The sequence below is a fragment of the Eumetopias jubatus genome, unplaced genomic scaffold (assembly GCF_037043125.1).
Source record: "Eumetopias jubatus isolate StellerSeaLion01/CBP00866 unplaced genomic scaffold, mEumJub1_p1.0 scaffold_1, whole genome shotgun sequence".
Classification (NCBI taxonomy): domain Eukaryota; kingdom Metazoa; phylum Chordata; class Mammalia; order Carnivora; family Otariidae; genus Eumetopias; species Eumetopias jubatus.
Window position 1 is genome coordinate 52,132,957 of NW_028274807.1, and position 16,815 is coordinate 52,149,771.

Below are 16,815 nucleotides of genomic sequence, written 5' to 3' on the forward strand. Positions count from 1 at the left end.
GCTCATAAACAGGAGAAAGAGGAGTATTTGAAATAGCAGATAGAAGAAAACTGAATCATTCCACTGGACAGTGACTTACAGTCACTCTGGAAGTTGAGAGAATGAAATATTTTAAAAACGAATGAATGAATAAGTGAATGAGTGAATGAGGCAAAAGAATGAAAAAACAGAGGAAGAAGATTCAGGTAGAGAGCTATTGTGTCAAAATGACAGTGTGATATTTGTTTATAACCTCAGCTGTTAGAACTGATAGAATCTACAATTTGATATTTTGTACATTTATATGCAGTCTTCAGTTTGGAATAAAGAAAGATGTGTTAGATCAGGTCACCGATTTCAAAGAGCATGTGAGCATGCATGTCCATTTATTATTTCACTTAATAAATATTTACTGCATGTGTTTACATACCAGGAAAACACAAAAAGAAAGAAGACATTGACACCGGCCTTAAGAATTAATAGTCTAATGGAGAAGGCGGTCCTCTAAATAAAACAAAACAATCTCGTGTAACTCCTGAGACAGAGGTACATATAAAGTGCTATAAGAACATAATGTCATAGCAACGTTTTTCCCAATTAGAACTGATGCTTGCATCTACACTAAAATTGAAGTTTTACTGAAAGTTAAGTGGCAGGGATTTATGAAATATAAAATTTACAATCTGTTTAATTGACTAGAAGCAGATAAATGCACATGAAGACATTTAGTTGAAATACGACTCTTCAACTTACAAACAAATAATTACAAGTTGTTTAAATTTCTCCAATATCTCACAACTTCCAGAGAGAAGGAGAGAAATCTGCAGTCGCGCTTTAGGAAATGACCCCAGGGACTACCAACTAAGCCGCTGAAGGGGGGGACTTCTGGTACAATGAATGTCTGAGACCACCAGTCTTCTCTTGGTAAACTAAAAAGAAGACCAGTGTAAAAACCTCTCAGCTCCCTGACAGAAAGCTCCCCAGTGTGCCAGGGAGAACAGAACATGCCCGGTCTTGTGACTGGGTGAGAAGAGGTAGGGAGACCACGAGAGTCACCCTGAACATTCTGCTGCACGTCTTAGGTCACCAGTGATTCCCTTTGATTGTCGGGGCCACTGCTGAGCAGGGCCCAAGCTTCAATGTACTTCAGTGGGAAACAGACCAAGATGGCAACTTTCCCTAAACTCCTGGAGGGCAGCTACTGTTCCCCGCAAGCCGTTAAAGGATACAGAGTTCTTGAAAGAATTCCTCTTAAGACCCCGCTCTCCTCCCCTGACATCAATCACTGAAAGAAGAAAATCCATTTAGTAAAGAAAAGTGAAATGCCTTTTTCCTAGCTAGGAAACATTACCTCCTAGGTCATGTGAACTACTTGAGCTGCTGTATGTTTCTTAACGACTTTTCTGTTATTCCCTATTCATGCATTCAGTATATGCTTGCTGTGTCCTAGACCCGAGTCTTGCAATCTTTTTAAAGGGCTATATAGTAAATATTTTAGGATTTGCAAGCCAAGCCAAGATGCATACATAGATACATACATACATAAATAATCAAAGAAATTATGTAGGTACTTAAAAAATCATTTAAATATATAGCCATATAAAATGTAAAATCATTCGTAGCTCACAGAAAAACAAGCCAAGAAAAACAGGCCACAGCTTGTTGATTCCAGTGCTAGATCACTGTCAAATATCCAGGCCAAGCTAAGACCATTAGGTTATCAAATTAAAAGGAAAGGTCTTTTGTATCAAGACCTAGCTTCTTCCGATAAGAAACTACAGGGATGATCTAAGAAAGCTCTGTCCAACAGAATTATCTATTGGAGAATAGATATTTCTATTATATCAATAATAGATATCTCAATACCTATAGAAAATGTTCTATATCTGTACAGGTCAATAGGTAGCCACTAGACACAAGCAGCTATTGAGCATTTAAAATATGTTCAATGGCACTCAGGAACATTTTATTAAACTTTAATTATTTTAAATTTACATTTGAATTAGCCACATATGGCTAGTATAACGGAAAACAGATTTAATAGTCATTATGTATCAATTGGCAGGTCACAACTTAATTTTGCTTGGGTTTTTGGTGACCCGTTAGGTAAGGGTGGGTGTAAATATTTTTATAGGGCATAAATATTTTTAGAATTTTATATTTTTATCAACAGATAAAATTTAAATTATTTTTAACTTCTGGTTAAAATTGTATTGGGGTCAGTCATTATTCATGATATACATTACATTATAGAACTGAAAAGACCTTCAGAGGACAGGTAGTTACACTCTATCAAGTACAATGTGTGTGACATGTTGCATAGAGGGCAAAAGAGGCATATTGGGTGATGGCTCACAGCTGGACTTTTGAAGTTAGGAAGATCTGGAATAAAGTATTGGTATTGGTTGGAATAAAGTATTGGTAAAGCAAGCTATTTCACCTCTTCCTCAGTTTCATCCTTTGTAATACAGGACAGTTAACAGTAGCTTCTTCATTGGGTTGGTGAAATAATCAGATGAGATCAAGGACTGAAGAACCCAGAACAGTGCCCTGTCACTGAAATCATCAATGTTACTATTATATTAAAATTAATAATACTGCATGAGGTATGTTCTAGCATATGCTCTATAATCTGACTTAGTAGAAACCATTTTATGACTCAGCATGGGAGGGAGCTACACATGTGGTTTGGGACATATCGCTGTATTATTATCCAAAAAACCTAAGTTAGAATCTGGTCTCTACAACCTACTAACGCAGCAAGTGACATGTGTAGTCTGCACCTCACTTCCTTATCTGAAGCATGAGAAGAATATTTACCTCTGCAAGTTGTTCAGAGGATAAAATACGTAAAAAAAAGCTTTGCTCATATAAAAGATACTGAGGAACAACTACTTCCTTCCTTCCATCTCTTGGATCAAAGGAATTACATGCTTCAAAACTAAGTTGTCAGGATTCAGGGGTAGAATCAAGAGTAGTTTCTCTGAGAGTTAAATTATGGCATTAATGAGTTGAAGAGTAGAAATAATCTCAGACTGAAAATGTCAGAGGAGCCATGCTGGTGATGGTGACGTATCTGCACATGTGAAAAATACCAAGGGCACCCATCTTTGTTGAGCATGGAATGCTGAAATACAGAAAATACAGGAGCTCACGAGATAAATTTTGATATCCTCAAGAAGGAGTAAGCCAAATAAATGCCTCATCTGTTTCCTGCACCATGGGTTTCCCTCTCACAGAGACAGATGCAAACGATCTGATGCCATTACACGTTATTATCACTCCACCTAGATGGCAAATAGGTTTCACATTACCTGCCAAGTCTTAATGAATTGCAGTGGAGGTTCTATAAGGCTGTGACCTCAGCAGGGATGAATGCCATGATTGATTAGCCCTGTCTGCCACAAGTCAGGAGGAGGGCTGCGATGGGGCACCTTCAGAACTTCTGAGTGTAATCCAAATTTCATATATCTTTTCTGTACACAGAATAACCTGATATCTAAGAGTCCAGTTCTCTTAATCATTACATTTCTGGCTTGTAAATTATTTAGTTGGCATTCTAGTTCATTGACTAGTCTTTTGTGAGCTTAGCTACCCCAACTGGGAAGCAGCATCCATTCTCAATAAATTGACAAAGTCAATTTTCTGAGTCAGTAATTTTGATAAGCAAAGCCCACACTATGGTAAACTCACAAAGGTAAATCTTATGTGACTTCTCAATAGCCAAATGGAAGGCTGGTTTTCCTGGTAAGAAAATAACTCGAACAGATACTTCCTTTAGACTTCAACAAAGACTGTTTTTATTCAGTTTCATCATTTCCAATTTTCATATTTTGTCTTAATTTTTTCTTCGTTTTCTTAATTTTTTCTACACAGATCTGCTCTTGCCAGTCTTAGACAATGTTTAATTCTATAGGAAAGCTCTCACCATCTCTCATTTTGAAGTTTAAAACCAGCAAGAGTACTTGGAGTAGAGACGTTAGTTCTTTCTCAGTCTAGGATTTCATCAGCCTGTCAACATTACCCAGGTCCTCACCTTCCTTTTGATTCTTCCACCTTTCTTTCCCAAGCCCAAATCAACTGAGTCCTAGCCCATCTGTGACAGTATCAGTCCTTTCTCGTGCCCCCACACCAGCCTGATGAAACCTGTGCTTTATCATTTTACCTTTCGAACATTTGCCAACCGATTCATCATCAAGGACTCCTCTCGGTCATCATCATCATCCAAGTCCAGCATGGGCATTCCAAAGGGGTCGATGATGCTACAGCACCTGGAACCTTCATCTCTTGGATCAAAGGGGTCCACGATAATGGGCTCTGTTCCTTTTATTTCACAGCGACAGAAGGGACAGCCCTGGCCATCCGACTCCTGCACAAACAACAACAAAAAAATGTGATTGGTCTTTGTTCAAATAAAACAGTGCTGAGGGGCCAATGTTCTTCAACTATAAGAAGTTGCAAACAAGAGGTTTTAGGGTAGGCAGTGAGAGTGAAGGAAGATCTGTCTTGAAGAAGTAATAGAGCAGAACAGGGAGCCAAAAAAATATATGATAAATGTTCAGTTTCTCACATTTTCAAAGAAAAACTTCTCCAAAAAAAGTTTGATTTGCCAAAGAAAAGGAGCCTAACTTTATTTTCCTGAATGTTCACTTACAATCGTAATGTATCAAAACTTGAGAGTCCTATAGAAAACTGGAAATTTAATCATTTCCCCCTTTACCAAAGGCTCCAGTGCTAAACTTCTATAAAAAGGACATTTTGAGGGCACCTGGGTGGCTCCAGTTGGTTGAGCCTCTGCCTTCGGCTCGAGTCATGATCCTGAGGTCCTGGGATCGAGCCCTGCATTTGGCTCCCTGCTCAGTGGGGAGCCTGCTTCTCCCTCTCCCTCTGCTTGCTCTCTCTCTCATGTAAATAAATAAAATCTTAACAAAAATACTTTAAAAAAAAGAAAGGACATTTTGAAAAAAATTCATTATAAATAAAGTAGTAGTATCAATTAAACAAGCCATTCTGGAAAGTTCCTGGGCATATAACTATGGCTAAATATTTCCATTTAATTGCCTAGGTATTTTAAAATCTTGTTTTATAATCAGTGGGAAAAAAATAAAGTAAATTGACATCTAGGAACCATCAACTGTCCTGGGAGCCTGTCATTCTGACACAGCTTATTTGGAATATAACACCAGGTGAAATATTAAATTTTACCCCTCATCTTGCTTCCAAACTAGATACTGCAAAAAGATTTGTGTAATACTTTTAGGCCAGAAACTCATTTATTGGTAATTATTGAAGGTTTTGTCTCCCAATTCCATTTCTCAAAATTCATAATTGGCAAGAAAATAGAACAAGACTGTTTCCTCATCCTAGACATAATGCTGCCTTCCAGAGTAGATGGTATATGATACTCACCACCATATTTCTTTCTGCATTTTACCCTAATTTTAATCATGTGCTATTTAAAAAATAGTAAAAAGCATAACATCATTTTAAGGCAGAAATGGGATGAATTAAAACCATTTTAGAGATGAGACAACGGAAGCAAAGAGAGCTAACACCTTTAAAAGAACCATTCAGTACTTAACTCAAGACTGTCCCACCTATTTGGTATGATGGGAAACTGGTTATCTGCAAGCCCTACACTGAGGCTCTGACCAGCAGTGGAATAACACTTCTGCTCTTCCCTCTCTGGACAACTGCTGGGCATCCACTCTGGCAGATCCTGTGGTCGCTGGTTATTCTTTTCCAAATATCACTCAGGGAGTAAATATTTAAGGAAAGCTAAACCTTTCTCCCGTCTTTTGATAACAAGAACATTAAATGCCAAGTGCATAGTCGATATAGGTTATCATCTAGATAAAATCCCCTTATTAAAGTCAAAAGGGATCCATATTCTGGGCCTGTGATAGCATTTTCTTACAGATCTATGTAAAATAATTTCAAAAAGATGGTATATCTGATACATAAGAGCAAGATGGGAAAGAGCTGATATTCCCTGGATGTCTTCAATGCACGAAGGAAGGAAAGTAGTACTCTGGGTCCTAAGTAGACACATCATTCATTTGTACATTTAAAAAAAATATAGAAAATTTCAAACATATGCAGAAGCAGAGAGAAAAATGTAACGAATCTGTACGCACCTACCACCCAACTTTAACAATTATCAATTCCTGACCAGTCTTGTTTCATCTATACCTTCACTTGCTCCCTCCACCCTTGGCTTATTTTAAAGCACATCCTACCTATAAATGTTTTCGTATGTGTATCTAAAAATAGAAAATCATTTAAGACCTGACTAAAGTATAACTAACATTAACTAAAAATTAGTCCACTTGATCTAAAACATTAAAGTCAGTATTTTTTTAGCACAGTGCCTGGAATGTTTATGTCATGGTATTCAGCTACAAAAGCTTCTCTTAGAACTTCCAAGGCAAATTTGCTATGTTTTTTTGGTTAAGGATGACTTCCAGTTTATGCCATCCATTTCATGAGAGAAGGTAACTGGAAAGATGAGTTTGGAAAAGGGAAGAGGGGAAGGGCAATAATAGCATCTTGATGGCACCAAGGAAAAGACTAGGAATAGTGGATCTATAATTAAAGTTAGTTTTTCTCCAGCTCTGCTATCTGAAAATTTAATACTGTACAAATTACTGATGTATGTTAGAGTCGCGGGTTTTAGGAATTTAGATCAGAGAACGTATTTTCTTTTTAGCTTTATCTCTGTTGAGAGTTCACATGACTCACTAAATTAATAACAACAACAACAGAAATCCCCCCAAAAGCCTGAGTTGCAATGTACACACACTTTGATTCACAGACATGGATCCCACTGAATCTGTCTCCCTAATGGTATTTACTCAAATATGACTTCACCCATCACTCTGTCTCTGTAAACTGACTACTGCCATATGCAAATTAAGTTTAACCATAAATTCTCGAATGCCACTTTGGTACTCTGCTCTAGTTCTGTCAGATGGTTGATTGAATTCACATGAAGAATGTCTTCAACAGACATATAACTCATCAGGATTGTGACTCAATAATTAAAATAATGTTTCTGTCAACATATACTTAATGCAAGATCAAGGAACATATGTTAATGAAGAACAAAGACCAATAAATAATTCCTTTCCTAGTCCTCAACATAGTCACATCCTGAGAATGTTAAGAGGAAATACTTGGGACTCCATCTGTTCTAATTGATTCAGTAGATTTTACTTCCTCGAATAAGAAATCCTTCCAAACCAAAGATACAGAAGTTATCAGTGAATACTACACTCATCTGAAACTAAACTATGTAATATGCTCATGACAAAATAATTCAGACTCATATGCCAACCAATACTGTTAATGACATTAAACATACATAAATATAATTTTAGGTAACCTGAGAACAAATTAACACTTGACAGAAAAATAGAAAAAAAAAAACATCTTTAACTTCCAAAATTGCCCAGTTCCCAGTCACACGCTATGTAAAAATCCAAATAAATATCAGTATCATCTCATCATCATCATCATCTTGCATTGGGTCAGCTTCTATATTCTTCCTGCTTAAATATTGTTCAGATAGATATTACCTCTTAAATACCTTCTTTAATTTTTTTAAGATATACATTATATATAGTGTAATTTATTTGCTCTCAGGATGATTATTATTAAAGGTCACACTTTAAGGTTAATCACTTCATGGCTTCCCACATATTCAATATACATGGAGAACCCTGAAAAATAACTAGGACTTCCTGAGTCTCATTTTGGAGTGCATTTTATATTTTTTTGTGTGTGTATATATGTGCTTTCTGTTCTGTGACTTCTAATTTATATTACTTTGCTATATTTCACATAGATTTGAAGTTACCATAAATCATTTCTGTAAAGCATGGAACAACTATAAATAAGTAGATAACTGGAAAAATACATACATATAGTGAGAATAAATTGGGTCCACACTAAGCATTTTCAGAGCACAATATTTCCTACAGAAATTCAATAACTGCTTGTTAAAACAATGAATGAGGATAGTTAATAGTAACCTTAGAAAGAGATGGTTGGTTTTGGTGCTCTTTTATGAGGAGCAAGGAAAAGAAGATGTTGGTGACTCTACATTCTTCTAGTTTTAATTTGTGAGGCCCACAAAAACAGCAAATCAGAAAAAGAGCACAGACATTCTGAATCAGGACACGTGAATTAGAATCCCATACCTACCAATTACAGCTATGTGACACTGGGTAAGCCATTTCATCTTATTTGTAGGGCATAATGAGGGAATGTACAGTTTAAGGGATATTTCACAGATAAAGATAAATTAATTCAAAGCTTTCAAAGTGCTTGCAAATTGTGGCATAATTACTATAAAAATAGTTTCAAAAGCAAAGAAATATAAGATAACTGAGGAAACCTGTCTTAACATCTGAAAATAATTCACATATCCACAAGAATTCCCATCTTATAATGAAATGAATACAATTTTAAAACCACAGAATCACCACTGTTCATAAATTAAGAATATCAGAAAGAGGAGGCAGCTTCGTAAGTGATACTATCAGTTACTACCATTTAGGAAAAATTCTAACTAAAATTTCAGGCACTATTGTAAGCACTACCCATATATTAACTAATTTAACCCTATGAGGTAAGTACCATTATTATCACCCTTTCACCGATTAGAGAGTGGAGAGTTGACATAATTTGATGGAGGTCATGAAGCTGAGCAGTAGTGAGCAGGAAATTACATCCAGGAGGCCTAATGAGCCTAGTCATTCCATCACTATCCTACCACTATCCTACACTGTAACATAAGGATGTAGTGGCTCCTCAATATCGGATTCATAACCTAGGTTAAAATAAAAGTTTAAAAATAGCTGCCTAATACTGATTATTCAAAAATGAAAAAAAAGTATTTTGTTCAAATCACAAATTTCAAAATTAAATAAACTACTGCAATCAATAACTATCGTTTGCTCTAATTGAAAAGTTTCAGCTTTTAATAGGAAGATGAAAAACTTGTCCTAGTAATTAGAGTATTCCTTGAGATATATTTTTTACATAGTAAGAGCTTTTGAAATATTTGCTGCTAGAGCCCAATTTAAAATGTTAATGCATGAAGTTTATGCACTTGCATTCTAAAGATGCTTTATTTAATGGAGTCAACTTTTAGAACACCTATGGAAGGTGTCTGTTAGAGCCAACCAAAAACCTTTCCCAAGTGCCAATACCTGCTACTGTCCAGGCAGCCCGAATTTAATACAGTCAAGCATCTGCTCCACCAGATTTTATTTTCTCCTCTTTTTCATTCCTATTGTCATCACTGTCGTTCATGAAATAATTGCAACATTTTTGGATGACTCGGGTAGCCCCTACATTACTCCCAAAGTGAAACAGGAGCTCCCAACATTTTATTTGATCACATTTATACAAAAAGACACAATGTGTCACCAAGGACAGAAATACCAATTTATAACTATCTTAAAGGCAAATATAATCTTCTTATTTGTAGTACTAAGGTTAAAAATTTCACTGAGGCTAGAATGTGAAGGTTGGTTGCTTTTGAGGGAAGATACAGTAAAAGATTATTTCTTTGTGCCTTAAATGTGATCATGTGAGCTGGTTTCTCACCTCTCTTACACATTTTTCCCCCAATGGTGCTCTCTAAATATGGGACATCCATAAATCTCTTAAATCACATTTCACATTAAAATCAGAGCTCAGGACACCTGAGTGGCTCAGTTGGCTAAGCATCTGCCTTTGGCTCAGGTCATGATCCCGGGGTCCTAGGATAGAGTCCCACATCAGGCTCCCTGCTCAGCAGGAAGCCTGCTTCTCCCTCTGCCTGATGCTCCCCCTGCTTGTGCTCTCTCTCTCTCTCTGACAAATAAATAAATAAAATCTTTAAAAAAAAAAATCAGGGCCTTACTGATTTTCATCTAATGACTTTGTGAAATTTTATTTTGAACATTCCAGATATCTTTCTTTTAAATCATTTGGGAAAAGATGCAGAAGAAATCACAGGAAGAAATTAATTTTACTTTTAACTGAATTCAAGTCCTTGGCAGTAATTCAAAACAAGGCTGCATATCCAATTGATATACGTATATCCATTTTTATTTTGAAAAGAAGATGTGAAGAATACAGTTTAGAATTTGTGCCATTCGTAAGCTCGGAAGCCACATTCTAGATTTCTGGGAGGTGGGGGGAACACAGTATGAAAACAGTCCCTCACTTTACACCTCGTGTGGTTAAGCCTGCACCATCATGGCTGCACAATATGCTACTACAAAAAGATGTGGAGGAGTTCTGGATGCAGAAGAAAAATGTTTTGTTAAGAAAAATGTTTTGTGGAATAGTGAAGAAGTGAAAGAAAACTGCGAGTTTTATTGCCAAGGACAGAATAGGAATGCCGCACCCAGAGTGATGTTGCTTCAAAGAATGTCTCCAGAGAGGTGATTATTCAACTTATTTCGTATTCTGTGCAAACTCTGGCTTGCTTATTCAATTTATTAAATAACACAGATGTTTCAGAAGGAGAAAAAAGTATCTGACACCTCTTCAGAGGCATGACTAATGGGCCATTATGACAGAAATAAAAGGGTAACCACTTGCTGAACAGCTAACTGATACGGCTACTATGCATTTCTTAGGGTTTCCGTTAATTACATAAAATTTCAGTTTCCAATGAATTCAATTAAACCAAAGTAGGGCAACAAGTGGAAGGAAAAGTTGGTGAAGAATGACTTGCTAAAAATGCGCACTGGCTGAACACATAATGTTTTATGGTCAGGGTTTAATATTTCTTTCCTCCTGGACTCTGACTGATTTATCAGAGCTTCTTGGCAGACGTGCAACCTTTAAAATCCTTTTCCAATCAGCATGTCCAACCAAAGTAGTAGAAAGTAACAAAAGATGTCTCGAATCCATAATTAAATTTGAAGGATAACAGGATGTTCATTTTAAGTAATGATTATTAATACATGCCCCTTTATAAAACTTTCAGATTTAATTTTAACTTCTGGAGGGTCAGGCCTGGGTCTTAATGGTGTTCTTCCTAGCTCAGAGATTAGTACAGAACCTGGGACCCAGGAGCTACCCAGGAATGTTTCCTAAATACATGGATAAGTAAATGGATTTGAGACGTTGTAGAATGATGGATAAAACAATCCATGTCTGCTCCCACCAAGTAAAGTAACAAATGATCCCCATGCATAATTAAGTTCGAAAACAACCTTTTCTCTATAGAAAAAATAAACAAGCATATAAAGCAAAAACAACAGTTTTAAAGTCAGAAAATAAGGACTCTAGCTCTGTGCCAGTTTGAATAAAGAGAACACTGAAAAAGAGAGACATATTGCTCTGTGGCGTCATATCCAGACTTCAGAGTCATACAACATTTCCCACTGCATCTACAAGTTTAGATACAATCTTTTACAATATCCTGCAGAACTATGGAAATGTTCCATAATTGTTCTTTTACTTCTCATATTCACCATGGATTAGGTGAAGTCCTGTGAGCAGCTTATCGAGGCCATGATGTGAGGCTTTTAGCCTATCTATGGTTTGTCAACTGCATTTTAACTGGATTAAATTTATAAGAATTTTACTTTTATTAAGTAACAAGGGCATTTTGCAATAGCGTGCTTAAATGATTGTCAAACACTGCTATTCATATTATATGAAAACAGCCAAAACGGATCTGTTGGTTGGCAGGAAGCACCACTTTATGAAATCTATATGTAAAGGTAGAAATATTCATGTTATCCCAAAGTGGAAATGTTCAAAAGCTGATGCTTCCTTTAACCACTAAGATCCGAGTGAAACAAAAAGACTATGGAATATCACTTTGGAATTCGCAAACCTTGGTCGAAGAACAGTTTTCTTCAGGGTAGAGAAAACTTGAACCAGGGATCACCATGCAATGCTTCTTGTTGTAAAAAAGTAATAAAGAGAAACTCAGTTTTACTGCCTCTAGCTTACTGCCAGTATTATTGCAAGTGATAAAAGTAAAATAATGTGGCTCAAAAATAAGTGGACAAAATCAAAATGTGAAAAGTTGAAGGGAATCATCCAGCAGCTACTGAATGGAACAAATGGATCTTAGGTTTCAAATTCTTCGAATTTATTCTCAGATCTTGAGTATAATAAAAGGTCTTTGAAAAAAAAATCATAGGTACTTTTTTTTTTTAATCACAGGTACATTTTAAAAGAAAAATGAACAGAACTAAAACATCTGATCTACAATATCAACAATTTATCTAATTTATCTATTTAGCATCTTTTTAATGTAACCTTAAGTCTCTTGTCTTTACACTATCTAGCATACAGTCCATAAATATTTACTGAGTACCTACCACTGTGGAGGCAGGTGTCATGTTAGAAGAGAGGGATTCCAAACTAGGTTCTTGAAGAGAAACAGGTAAATATGTATGTTTACAAGACAAATACAATGAGATAAGAGTTTACAGGGACATATACAAAATGTATCAGAAGAATATTTATTAATTGCAACGTGTCTTATGTGGGAGGAATTAAAAAATAATGCTGAAATAATGCTTTTGAACATTTTTCATTAACCTATATGCAAAATTCTTCAATCAGATTAAAATAATAACATTATTTGCTAGTAGCAGAAGTGTGATTTGAGTATTATTTCAACCTTCTATTTTTGCATTTGTCATTTTTTGGTTACTCCTTCACTTAGTAAACTACTACTTTATAATGACCTTCTCCTAAAATTTTACTCAAAGACTAAGTTTTCAGTGCTTGGTAATTTATGCACTTCCTCAATTTCTAAAAGTAAAACTGAGTAGTATTTCAGAGTAATGAAGAAAAAAAAAGCGAAGGTTAACAATTTACAAATATGATTGGGCACGTCTTTACATAAGGCCATTAGACCAATACGAAAAATCATGAAGTGAACCAGGGAACTGATCAGCCACTGTCAAGAACTGTACTATTTGGAGAATGCACAGTAATATACAGAAAAGTTGTGGTGATGTAAGGGACAAAGGATTCACAACACAGCCCTGGCTACAGAGAAATGCTCCTGGGTCTTTGGCACATAACGTACCTATTTATTGCAAAGAGTTCACGAACTTGCTAAATAAAATGTGTAGTATTGTCCCTGAAATTTTAGAACATAAATTTCTTTTAAGAAGTATACAAAAAGTAAAATAAATAAAATCTGCTTGTTTTATATTCAGTCATACTCTTTTACTTACTCTGGGCTATAAGGTAAACAGCCATTCTGTACGATGTTTTAAACAATAATCTTTAGTAATCAAAGGTTTCGCCAAGCTAATGTGAGCTTCTGACTTTTAATCCACTTAATTTCCAAATACTAGGTAGGTATCAAGTTAAAGATGCCAAGTCCTGCCATATGTACATATGTGTATGTTCCCAGACTTAGGCCCCAAGAGTAGAGGCCAAAGACATAGGCCATGCGTGGGGCCAAAGAGTACTGGGAGTTTGTACCAGCCTAAACTTCTGGTGTCTTTAGGGAGAAATACAAAGTTTTTAGCTTCTCCGTACCTGTGAGAACCATACCACCACCCAGAAGTCGTAAGTCAATCCAAAGGGGTGACAAACACAACTGGCCTCTATTTATCCCAAGATACTGAATGGGTATCAGGTAAAGCAAATCATTATAACAGTCCCATCTGTCAGTCGGGCACTGAGTCAGTATCTCTGCAATAGTTTCTATTGATTGATGTGACATACACGTGCAAACATAGTTCTCTCTTCTCCCAGAGTAACTTGGTGAAAGTCATTTATAAGAAGACATTAAGTGTGCAGAACAATTAACATAACTTACATAGCAATCAAGTGCCTATATGGTGCCTATAAGTTTGCTGATGCCACACCAAGCATCCCTCTCCCTCCAAGTTCTCCCTTTACTGCACGAAATTCACCACCATCATGAAGGGTTTACAAAGGGAAATTAGGGCATGGATATCAAGGAAAACCTAAAGTAAAATATAAACCAAATACATACTGAAAAAAAGTGTAGGGATATTGAACAATTTTTACTGAGGTAGGAAAGATATCTGGGAGTTCAGAAATGATGCTGAAAACATAAATCAGGGGAGCCTGGGTGCCTCAGTAGGTTGAGCGTCCAACTCTTAATTTCGGCTCAGGTTATGATCTCAGAGTCCTGGGATCAAGCCCCTCAACGGGCTCCGTGCTCAGCAGGGAGTCTGCTTCAAGTCTCTCTCCCTCTCCCTTTACACCTCCCCCTGCTCACATGCTCACCTGCTTTCTCTCCTTTCTCAAATAATATTTTTTTTTAAAAGAAAGAAAAAACATAAGTCAATTGTAATTCATTTCTTCATTCTTCCTCTTTTTCTTCATTTCTCAAATCTCCCCAAAGGAAGAAGTAGGTCTTTTTTGTAAGATTATGAAAATGTGAAAATCATTATATTTTACTACTAAGTAATGAGCTCAACAGCACCAGTGCTCCTGAGTCTGCATTCTCTCCGCCTGACCCTCTAAGGCTTTCTTTCCTCAAGCAACACAGAGGTTCTGGGTTGGACAGAAGATCAAGGACTGAGACAGCTCAGGAATGGGGTAGGGATGTCGATTATATACTCAACAGCAAATTTTTTAAAAAGGTTTGAAAATTTAATTATTTGCTTTCTAAACCCCATCAATAATATTGACTTCAATAGAGACTGTGTTAAACAGCAGTTAAAAAAATGACTTGATCAAAATATTCTGTGAATCCTTTCAAATACTCAAAACTGGAAATTTGTCCAAAGATCCATTTTCAAGCCCCCAACCTCTATTACAGATAAAGAAATATAAGAAAACCCTTGAGGAAACCAGTTATTCTCTAGGTCTTAGTCTAAAACATTAAATCAATTTATATTTATCGAGGTACAACTACTTATAACTAAATCTTAAAATTAAATTATACATGCAAAAGAAACAATATAAAAAACAGCAAGAAAAATGAAATTATATAAAACAGAAAATCAAACACAAGAGGTTTTTTAAAACTACTCTTCAAAGAAAGCACTTAAAAGACTATTTCCTGAATCATTAAGATGAAAAAAACTGCAAGGAGAAACAGTAACAGGGGATATAAGGAAGGCATCAGTGTTGCTCCTTAAACCTGGATCATACCTGCCATGCTGTGAGGCAAGAGGTGCACATCAAATGCCCACAAGGCTCAATCTTGACGTCTTTGTCGTTCTCAGCACAAATTTTACAGAGCTGAAAAGTGGAGCCCATTTCACAATATAATTCATATTGTTCCTGGAATTTGGGGGGAAAAAAAGGCAGTGTTAATGTATTTCTAACATCAACTCTTAATATTGAATTTTCTCAAATACAATGACTTACAGTAAATCCTCACACTTGATCCTGTCAGGAATATGTTGCCATTTAAGACATGTTTTAAATTGTTAATCACAATTTGGTCTACAAGGTCATTTTTTAAAACATTTGAGCCTTTATCTGCAATTGTATAAGCTTTTTTAACACTTCGGATTATTTAATGTTTTATACTGTTCCTTTAAGGAAGGGGCTTGCTTCAATGGTGACTCAAAAGACAAAACTTATGGTTTTAAAAGAAAATATAAATAACTTCAGTTTCTTTGTAAGTGCCACATATTCATCTAATTTTACCGTAAAATTGCAAACACACATACATACTTATACACACACACACACACACACACACACATATAACTCTGACTGAACACTCAATTTTATTTTTTAAATACCTTTAGAAATTCCAGAACAGAAGAAAGGCAGAATTTGCCAAGCTCTTCCTGCATGCTACGGACTGTGGTCCACATTTATTATGTCATATCATCTCCAAAGCACAGTAAGATATATTGAATTAAAAAAAATACCTGAGGCTGAATAAGTTTAAATTGTTTTCCTCAAATTCTATATTAAATCTCTAAATTGCATACTGTTTTCCCAATACAGCACTGTCAGGAAAACTAATCACTTCAGCAACCAAAAATTGTTTTATTAAACATCTACTCTCTTGATATACTAGTTTTGAACATTTTGACATAGTAAAATTCTTGGTGTCCAAATACTGAAAAGATCTAGGTCACAAAGAAGATATAAATACATCAGTACGTGTAAAGAAAATATGAAAAAAAGTTTAATAGGGATACAAAGAAAAGGAATTACGGAAATAAAAATTCATTTAAATAAGGCAATGTTTCAGTTAATAAGTGTCTATTAGGTACCTGGCCCTGGGCAGGATAAATAAATGACCATATTTAACTGCTAGTCTACTAAAAGATCTTATAATCTTGGTGAGAAAAACAATATATACATATATTTATGTACATGTATATACACAAAGATACACGTGCACATACACACATTCATATATAAATTGTCTACCATGAAGTATGTATGTGTGACTGTTTAATTTTTAAAGAAATTAAGAAAAAGGACGAGAATGGATCAAGATGAAAAATAAAGAAATCTAAAGCAATTAAAAATATATTGTAAGTCACTGAAGTCTTTAAAATAATAGCTAAGGATTTATATTGTTATGACATCCAAAGGACCAGTTTGCAATTATTAAAAAATTACAGTGAGCTAAAAGCATGGATGCAAACTCAATGGAACCGAATGGGTAAGTTATTCAAATATTTATGATAATTTAATGGAATGATATTACTCCTGATTATGTATTTTTAAACCATGGCTTTATAAAGAGGAATTTTCTTTTGTGAGTATCCTTTTATATGTATTAGAACATAAGGAATCACTACATAATTAAAATAATGTCAGTTACATTTTATACTGTAAAAACTGTCCATCAACTGTACATATGTCAACAAATATGTTTCACATAATAATACCAAGACCACT

At 35.5% G+C, this 16,815-nt stretch overlaps 1 protein-coding gene across 6 annotated transcripts in view; it reads right to left on the reverse strand.

The window, feature by feature from the left end:
- The window catches only part of CBLB (Cbl proto-oncogene B), a 220,016-nt gene that overhangs the window by 77,556 nt on the left and 125,645 nt on the right, over positions 1 to 16,815 (reverse strand). For all 6 annotated transcript variants that reach the window (XR_003611680.2, XR_003611679.2, XM_028119171.2 and 3 more), the window contains exons 9-10: positions 15,094 to 15,225; positions 4,145 to 4,348 (exon numbers count right to left, since the gene is read on the reverse strand). Coding sequence is in view for 4 of the 6 variants with exons in the window: in XM_028119171.2 (XP_027974972.1) it covers positions 4,145 to 4,348; positions 15,094 to 15,225 (336 nt within the window). In the remaining 2 variants the exon portion in view is untranslated. The remainder of the gene's footprint in view (positions 1 to 4,144; positions 4,349 to 15,093; positions 15,226 to 16,815) is intronic.